This window comes from Ipomoea triloba, chromosome 10 (assembly GCF_003576645.1).
Source record: "Ipomoea triloba cultivar NCNSP0323 chromosome 10, ASM357664v1".
Classification (NCBI taxonomy): Eukaryota; Viridiplantae; Streptophyta; class Magnoliopsida; order Solanales; family Convolvulaceae; genus Ipomoea; species Ipomoea triloba.
This window is the reverse complement of record NC_044925.1, coordinates 7,774,876-7,785,067: the sequence shown is the minus strand read 5'-3', so window position 1 is coordinate 7,785,067 and position 10,192 is coordinate 7,774,876. Positions and strand designations below refer to the sequence as shown.

The 10,192-nt window shown below is 36.2% G+C and overlaps 1 protein-coding gene across 1 annotated transcript; it reads left to right on the top strand.

Moving 5' to 3' along the window:
• Positions 1 to 396: 396 nt before the first annotated feature.
• Positions 397 to 5,221, top strand: LOC116032113 (disease resistance protein RGA2-like). Its single transcript, XM_031274516.1, has 3 exons — positions 397 to 3,902; positions 4,278 to 4,782; positions 4,884 to 5,221. The coding sequence occupies exon 1, from the start codon at positions 480 to 482 to the stop codon at positions 3,831 to 3,833; it is 3,354 nt and encodes a 1,117-aa protein (XP_031130376.1). The 5' UTR covers positions 397 to 479; the 3' UTR covers positions 3,834 to 3,902; positions 4,278 to 4,782; positions 4,884 to 5,221.
• The last annotated feature ends 4,971 nt before the right edge of the window (positions 5,222 to 10,192 follow it).

Genomic DNA, 10,192 nt, shown 5'->3' with positions numbered 1-10,192 from the left:
GACAGTCTATTTTTAGTCTTTTTTTTTGTCATAAATATTCTCATTTGGTCATAATATTATTGTGGTATGATTATTTTTTTACCTTCGTAAACAAAATCGTTGAAATACCAGACATTTTGATCTTTTTTATACAAAATATGTTAACCTGCTATATTTTTTATTTTGATTTTTTTAAAAAAGAAATCTATAATTGAAGACCGAAATGTAGTTGCATTTAACAAAATTTAAACTGTTTTGTTGATAGATGATAAAAATGATCATGCATAATAATATTAGAACAAAAAATGAATGTTATGATTTATGACCAAAAATAGAATTAAAACCATTTATTATTTTTCTGTTTAATGTTCAGAGACTAAAATATCTTGTGCTACTTTAAATTATACCAAAATATTGCAAAGATTATTCTTCTGATGCCAGCTTAGTGCTTACTCTTCTTATCATCTCCAAAGTAAGTTTCAACTACAGAGTCAACGAGCATGGCCGACGCTCTCATCTCCAGTGTTGTGGAACAGTTGATCAACATCCTGAAGCACCAAGCCCAGGATCTGAAAAGAGCTTTGGGTGTGGAGAAGGAGATTGCAAACCTCTCATCAAAGCTCGAGAAAATCAGGGAGGTATTGGATGATGCAGAGAAGAGAAGCTTTAAGGATAATGGCATCAAGCTCTGGATCGAAAATATCAAAGACTTCTCCTACGAAGTGGACGATGTTCTGGACGAGTGGAGAACCAGAAGTCTGAGACAACAGATCGAGACAAAGACAAGTCGCAGCTCTTTCCTGCCTTCGCGTTCCAAATTCAAAAGGTTTGTTATGCATCGAGACATCGCCAAGAAAATAAAGGAGCTTGATTCAACACTTGATCGGATTACGAAAGAGAAAGATCAGTTCAAATTTGATTATGCATCTATAACACACACTTCTGCTGCATCACACTCTGATCAAGAATTGATGCGAGTCACCACTGCGTTTGATGTGGATGCGTCACAGATCCAAGGGCGGAAATCCGACGCCTTTGCTTTAATAAGCAAGTTACTGGAGAATTCTGAAGCAATAAATGGAAATGGGCCCCCTGTGATTTCCATAGTGGGCACGGGAGGGATAGGGAAAACTACCCTTGCTCAACTAGTCTTTGAGGATGAACAGATCAAGACTCATTTTGGGGATGAAAGGGTGTGGATTTGTGTTTCCGACCCCTTTGACCAGATCAAGATTGCAAAAGCCATTGTTGAGTCAACCACTAAAAAATCCACGGATCTGTTCCAACTCCAACTGTTACTGGAAAAGATCAAAAGCACTTTGTCTGGGAAAAGGTTCCTACTTGTGATGGATGATGTGTGGACAGAGCAGTCTGCAAAGTGGGAGCCATTGAAGAACTCTCTCAAGGATGGACTCCAAGGGAGTAGAATCTTGGTGACCTCTAGGAGTGAGAGGGTTGCTAGAATGATGGGAAGTGTGTATGTGCACCAGTTGGATCTAATATCTGACTCAGATGCTTGGTTGTTGCTTAGCAGGATAGCATTTTCCGGGAGAAGGGAAGAGGATTGTGAGAAACTGAAAGATATTGATCAGAAAATTGCTCAAAAGTGCAAAGGACTGCCACTGGCTGCTAGGGTCATGGGAAGCCTGCTATGTTTTAAAGACACTAGAGATGCTTGGCAAAATGTTTTAAACAATAAAATTTGGGAGTTGGAGGAAGTGGTAACAAACCTCTACCCTCATTTGTATCTAAGCTACAATGATTTGACCCCAAAGATGAAGCAATGCTTCGCATACTATGCTGTCTTTCCCAAAGATTATGAAATAGAGATAGATGAGCTCATCAGAATTTGGATGGCACAAGGTTATGTGATGACGGAATCAAAAGGCAGGGAGTTATTTGGGGGTTTAGCAATGCGCTCTTTCTTCCAAGATTTGAAGAAAGATGACATGGATTCCAACATTATCAAATCTTGCAAAATGCATGACATAGTGCATGATTTTGCCCAGTTTCTTACTAGAAATGAATGCTACAGTATTGACCAGCATGAGGATAAGGTTGAATTTAAAAATCTACGTCATCTTCGGTCATGGCAGACTGGTAAGAATATGAATCTCCCTTCCATTTGTGATATTGGAAAACTTCGTAGCTTTTTTGTTGAAGACCTTTTCCCCCCCGCACAACTTACTCTTGATTTGTTCAATGGTCTGAAATCTGTGAGAGTATTAAGATTGTATGGTTGTAAGTTGCAAAAACTCCCAAAGAAGATAGGAAATTTGCTTCATCTAAGGTACATTAATTTAAGTTGGAACAATGTAGAGGAGTTACCTGATGAAGTTTGTTCATTATATAACTTGCAAACTTTAGATCTTGAATACTGTATACAGTTCTCTAGACTACCTGATAAGATTGGAGATTTGAGTCAACTAAGATACATTAATTTAAGTTGGAGCAAAGTAGAGAAGTTGCCCGATACAATTTGTTCTTTGGAGAACTTGCAAACTTTAGTTCTCAAAAGATGTGAGCGCCTTTCTAGACTACCTGAAGGGATTGAAAATTTGCTTGAGTTAAGGTACATTGATTTAAGTTATTGTGAACAAGTGGAAGAGTTACCCAAAGGGATTGGCAATTTGATAAACTTGAGACACCTTGACATTAGAGGCACCAAGAGGCTGGAGATGATTCCCCAAGGCATCGCAAAGCTAACTCAGCTTTGTAGTTTAAGTGAGTTTAAGGTGGGGAAATCCATGTGTAAGTTGGGATACATGGAGAAGCTGAACCAACTCAAAGGGGAGCTGTCCATATTTTTTTTGTGCGATCTGAATAACGCAGCAGATGTGGAGGAAGCGGAGAAAGCAGAATTGAGAAACAAGAAGCACATCAAAAAATTGTGTTTGGATTTCAGTCGGGGAGTCGATGTGGGAATAGATGTGATGGAAGCTCTGAAACCACCTCTTGAACTGCAAACCTTGGAACTTATTGAGTACAGAGGAACCCACTCCCCTTCCTGGATTACACTGTCCCTTAATCTACGGATTCTTGAAATCCGGAGGTGCAAAAATTGTTCATCTTTGCCTCCATTAGGCAAACTTCCTTCTCTGGAGACTCTTTTGATATGGGAGATGAAAGAGCTAAGATATGTAGGGAGTGAGTTTTTGGGAGTCGCAGAAGTAGGTGGTGTTGCTTTTCCAAAGCTGAAGAAATTGCGGTTCCACGATTGTTCCGAGTGGGAGGAGTGGGAAGACTTCAAAGAAGAAGCAACAATAATAATAATGCCATGCATCAGGGAGTTGCAACTAATTACTTGCACCAAACTTAAGACAGTGCCACATCACCTCTTAAGTAGGGTGGAGTCTTTGACCATAGAAGACTGTCCGGTGAGTGAGGGAATAGATGCTCTGAAACCACCTCTGGAACTGCAAGCCTTGAAACTTAATTGGTACGGAGGAACCCACTTCCCTTCCTGGATTACACTGTCCCTTCATAATCTACGGAGTCTTCAAATCGATGGGTGCTTAAATTGTTCATCTTTGCCTCCGTTAGGCAAACTGCCTTCTCTGGAGACTCTTTTGATAGCGGTAATGAAAGAGCTAAGATATGTAGGGAGTGAGTTTTTGGGAGTAGCAGAAGTAGGTGGTGTTGCGTTTCCAAAGCTGAAGAAATTGGAGTTCCACGGGTGTCGAGGGTGGGAGGAGTGGGAAGACTTCAAAGTAGAAGCAACAATAATAATAATGCCATGCATCAAGGAGTTGGTACTAAGTTATTGCAGGAAACTTAAGACAGTGCCACATCACCTCTTAAGTAGGGTGGAGTCTTTGAAGATCAATGAGTGTCCGAGTCTCAAAGTTGAATAGATCAAGCGAAATATGTGGCACTCCATATGCCAATCATGTGTCAAAATGGTGACATCATCGTGCTTCTAGGTAAGGCCACCGCTCCTACTGGATGGAAGTCATAACCTTATGATTACTATGTTAACAGTGTGACCAACTTGATCATTTGAACAAAAACTATCAAGTTTATCTCTTTTACACTTTGAATCTGTACTACTTTGTATATCTATTTTGTTTGATGTGAAGGTGTGAACTAAATATATCTTAGAGTTTTTGTTATACCTATTTATGATTATTAAAGTGTGTTTAAATAATTTTTTTATAATATAAATGATTTGCAAGTTGTGTATATTTATCAAGCTATGTTTTGAGGAGTTGTTATGATATAACTAGTGTTTTGCACGCAATTTTTTTTGTTATTATGAATTTAAATAAATTTAAATTTTGTCTTTCTCCTCTATCTAGGTATCAAACTGTACTCTTCCAGATCTCATGAGCAGCACGGCAGGCATTTTCTGAAAATGTATGTGGTCCCTATATATCTTCATGAGTCTCATGGCAATTAAGTTTCGCATCTATCATTGGTAGTGAGACCTCTCCTGTGTCCCAGTTCCCGGTGTTGTCATCATCAGTCCCACTGCGCATGTGATTCGTAGCCCCCTTAGCTTCTGGACAAGATTGCAGCTCCTAATAACGTACATATGATACCTCTCCAAATGCTAGCTAGATCGAGCAACCATGTCTCTCCCTCAAATCAGCTAGAGCTGGAAACAAATTAAAAGTATAATTTGCAGATTGACTAATTAAGTTGCAATGAATATGACAGATAAAGTTAGGGTCGGTGAAGCTGGCGAGAATGTATATGAAGAGGGTGGCTATGGAACTTCAATCGAAGGGGGCATCAGATAAAGATACTTCCATGGACTATATGCTACTCCAAGGTGTGAGATTTGCTTTCAGAATTCATCAGGTTTGTACTACTTTCATATCTTGAGTGTAGCATCGGTATGTTTGAGATTACAAAGTTTTATCAACCTTAGCTTGTGGATCATTATTATTATATATATGCAGTTTGCTGGAGGATTTGATGCAGAAACTATGGATGCATTTGAGGAACTTCGCGATCTTGCACTGGCTTTGAACAAGATGTAGATCGAAAAGAAGAGGATTAGAGGATATATATATATAGTGTTACTTGATAAACAAGAATTAAGCAGTATAGATCAGATATTGCTAGAGGCCTAGCTACCATCTCAGTAGCATTATTCCTAGCTTGCAAAATGTGTCTTTTTGGTATTTTGACTATTTTCAGTTTTATGGATGTGTGGCAATTTTGGCTTTGTTGATGTCCCTTTTGTGTACTTTTGTCTTCTGTGGTTAGTGATTATGCAGGAAATTAGTTCTTTCCACTGATACTGTAACTAAGTCACTGACAATGTTCATGCCTTCATGGTAGTTACTGTAAGTTAATATAATGGAGTCCAAATATTTTGGTGTTCAAATAATTTTTTAAAGCAAGTTTTAATATAATAAAATAGCTAATGAAACATATAGTAATGAAAGTATGATAGAGAGAATGCCACACTTTTATTTTTTATTTTTAAAGTTAGACCAAGTAAAACTGCACTATACTGTAATCGTAGTATACTCATACAAAGTACAGTAGTGAAATAGGAATGTGTACGTAGAGTTATGCTTAGGGATGACAATTCTATGTAGGATGTCAATCTTAATCTGAACTTCATGGATTGATTCGATAAAATTAAAAAATTATAAGATTAGGTTCAAAATATTTTAGCTTTATAAGGTTGGTGGCGTGAAAGGGCTAGCCCGAAATTTAGTAAGCTATCTTGATAGCTCGAACCACTTAAAATGTTATTTTTTATTATAGATAAAATGGGTCACAACGAGAGTCAATAGGAGGCTTCTTGAAGCATAATGGAACAATTTTGGAGGTCTAGATTTCACTCAAAGAAGATTGGAACAGCGAAACGCGAAGCGGGAGGAAAGTTGGAAAATTGAACACATGCGGCCTAGCAAACGGCCGGATGCCCGGCCGCAGATTTTGTCCAGCCATTCGGCCTAGCACACAGCCGGATGTCGCGGTCCCTGCACAGTATAAAAGCTGTTTTTCTGCATTTTGAGGAGGATTCCGAACCCTAGCTCGTTTAGAACGATTTTTCCTCATTTCCTTAGCACTTATTAGCCTAGATTAGCTTAGATTTACTCTTAAAAACTCTTGGGAGCATTGAATACAAAGATTTGTAGTGGATCTCAACATCATTTCTCTTCCATAAGTGGTCTATTTCTTCATCTCTTCTCTCCTTTACATTTATTGCTATTTAATGCTTTCTTTGCTTGATATTGCTATGTCTACTCTAGAAATGAGTGAGTAGTCCGTTGTATGGGTTAGATTTGGTGTTTATTACTCTTATTGATGCTATTTATATGATTATTGCATAAAGGGGATGAACACCCATTTAGGGTTCTTGAGTTTGAGATGTGTTATTTGTTATATCTTTCAATGATTAATGCGCAATGATTGTTGTTTGTCTTTGGAAAATCTTCCATCACAATGGGAATTGGATGGAAGATTTGAGCCTTCCCAATCTCAAACTCAATTTCCCTTCCATGGAAATAAGGGGTAGATTGGGGCTTACAAAGCTTTTGTTCTTAAAGATTTGGGTTGATTCACCATGGAAATGGGGCAATCCTTGTTCTAATCTTTGCGGAAACTTGGATTCTTTAGTGCTTGCCTTAAGAACCTAGGGTTATTGTTCATCCCCCAATCTAAGTGTTAAATGCATCAATAGGGTAATACACCTAGTCTAACCCATCTTTCCAATTGAATTTAATCTTAGATTTAATCTGTTTTCCCTTTTATCCAAACCACCAAAAAAAAAAAGAACTTTAGTTTTATTCCAAAACCAAATATGATTTACTTGGATCCTTATGGATTCCAAGACCTTGTTGCCTAGAGTTTAGGTTACCACTCTCTACGTGCCATAAACCCCAATCCTCGTGGTTCGACATTACACCCGTTTTCACCATGACCACCAAACTTACATCACGCATAATACTATGTGGAAGTTTAATCTCTAAGACACTTTCATTTATGCATGAATTTGGGATTTATCTTGATACAATATTAATTTTTACTATATAAATAGAGGAGGATTATTGGATATTTATATAATAATGTGGATTAATATTTCAGATGGACTACCATGAAATCTTAAATAATATTTAGAGTTGTAGAGTTATAAATATTAGAGCAAATTGTCATTTTGGTCCACTGACTATAAGGGTCCTGTTAATTGCAGTCTACACTGTTAATTGCATACCATGACTATTCAATTCTTATCAATTTTGGTCACTTCGGTCAAATGTCGCAGTTAAAATAATGATGGTATTTTAGTCATTTCACATCTTTCTCTTCTTCTCCGGCGAACCAATTTTTCCGGCGGAGAAGAATGAAAAACAAGGATAATTTTGGGGGAAAATGGAAGCTTGTATAATCCTGTAGAGAAACAAAACCACCTGCACTCCAGAAAAACAAGTGTGACTTTCTTTCTTCTAAATCATTGATTTCATATCGAAGAGATGCTACCTCTATTGCACTCAAAACCACCTGCACTCTAAAAAAGTAACAATAGTTATTACAATTTACATCTACAAATTGAAATATCAAAACAATGGTGTATAACAAGGCAATAAAAACCCTTGCCACCGCCAAACCAGGCAAAAAAAAATCATAAACCCTTCGCAACCGCCAAATATATGGACCGCCAACAGTTGGTGGTCGATGGACCGTGACGCCTCGGTGAGGGAGAGAGACCATGTCCGCCGGAAAAATTGGTTCGCCGGAGAAGAAGAGAAAGATTCGCCGGGGAAGAAGAGAAAGATGTGAAATGACTAGAATGCCCTCATTATTTTAACTTCCGGCGACATTTGGCCGGAGTGACCAAAATTGATAAAAATTGAATAGTCATGGTATGCAATTAACAGTTTTAAAAGTTGTGGAATACAATTAACATGACCCCTATAGTCAATGGATCAAAATGGCAATTTGCTCTAAATATTATTTTAGTTCGGTAGAATAAAATGACAATTTGATGTCAATGTTGACTGAAGACATAAAGCATGAATGTGGCTGAATACATAGATTTCATGGATTCAAAATGAAGTCATTATAAATTTGGCCGAATACATGGATTCATGTTTTCATTTTGCTTAACCATTCGGCTACAATGCTGCATGTGTGTAGTATGTATATTTTATTTATTTATTATTTTTGCATGGCAATATGCAATGATTTAATAAACATATAAAATATATACAGTATATATTTTACTTTATAAATTTTCATGCAGTCTATGAACCTACGAGGGTACATAACTTATGAAAAATGTATATTTTATATATGGTTCATGTACTTATATTTTCCAGGACTATTATATCTTTTAAGATATATCTACGTAATTATATTTTTCACGACTAATATATCTTTTAAGATATATTTTATGGAAGTTGAAATTTTAAACTGTCATAAACGTCCCTGTAACGCCTCCCAACAGTTAAAATATTTCATATAAACATTTTGGAGAGACATTTGAAAGAGACAGACAATGAACATGCAATTAGCTTGCAAGACACCAAGATATTTCATAGTATTACAATTATACAGGAAATTCTTAAACAAAGCAACTTAAGAATTTCATTCATCTTCTTGTATCTCATAAGATTAAATCTTGAACCTTGTTGCTTTTTTCAGATGGAGATTTAAAGCTTATAGGAAAGTGATTAGTACACGCCTGAAGATATCAAATGATCGGGTTTTGTTGTATTTCAAATGTATTACAGAATACCAGCACTTTTTCTAACAACTTTTTTGTATGTATGGCAATAGTGCATTGATTAAATATTTATGGATCAGACATGATACTATCTTTTTGTTGTAAATAATTTTGATATTTAAATATATTTTCATTTTGAATTTAGATAGTGTGTACATTATTTTGTAAATGATATAGAATGTATTGACAACAGATAAAATAAAACTATAGTAAGATCGAAATAATAGAAATAATTTATATAAATATAGATTTTCCTGCCAACAATTGGTCACAATTTCAGACCAACAGTTGGAAGGAAGTCAACATAATGCACTACGGGAATTTCCGGCCAACATGTGGTCGGTATTTCCGTCCAACGGGTCAAAGTTAGACGGAAATTCCCATTTTAAAAATGGTGGGTTACCATCCGGAATTTCCGACCAATCGATGTTCGTTTTTCCGAATCTTCATTTTAGTCGGAAACTCGTTTTCCGACCAATAACTCCCGTTTTCTGTCCAATTTTCGTTGGACGGAAATTGAGAGCTTTCCAGCAGTGAATAAAATACGGAAACAAAATGTATTCAAAACATATTTAATGGAAAAATAAAATAGAGATTGTTACTATTCTACTTTCGTTTGCTCAAACTAGTTACCTCCTGACTCCTGTGAAGAAAAACGTTGTTTGTTGTCATTCGCCGCCATCTGTCGAAGCAGACATCCATCGCTCACAAACAATTGATATGCTTGAGTTGTAAAAATTGTGAATTGAGGTTTTTTTTTTACTTGGTGTTTACCTGGTAATATTGGTGACTTTCTTAAAGTATTTTCACACATTTAAAATACTTATTTGTCTTATACTTGAATATGCATGAAATACTTATTTGTCTTATACTTGCATATGCATGAAATATTATCATGTGATGTGTATTTATAGAAGATCTCTTAGATTTATAGGTGATAGTCTATTTTTAGTCTTTTTTTGTCCTAACATTCTCATTTGGTCCTAATATTATTGTTATATGATTATTTTTTGTCTTCCGTAAACAAAATCGTTGAAATGCCGGACATTTCGATCTTTTTTATACAAAGTATGTTGACCAATTATATTTTTTTATGTTGATTTTTTTTAAAAAAAAAATCTATAATTAAAGATCGAAATATAGTTGAGTTTAGCAAAATTTAAACTATTTTGTTGATAGATAATTAAAAATGGTCAAGCCACAATAATATTACACTACAAAAAAACGCGTAAATAACGACGGATTTAGCGACGGATTCATTCTGTTGCTAATTTAACGACGGAATAGAGACGGTTTAGCGACGGAAAATTTAATCGCTAAATCCGTAGCTAATTTTGGCGGTAAATTAACACGCATAAAATTGAGACATTTTAGCGACAGATTAGCGACGAATTTTGTCAAAAAATTTCGCGCCCATATTTTAGAAGTAAAATAACCCCGGGAATAACGATCTAGCGACGGAATTTTCCGTCGGATTTTTCCTTTCTAGCGACGGAAAATTCCTTCGCTATTTTCGCGTTTTTT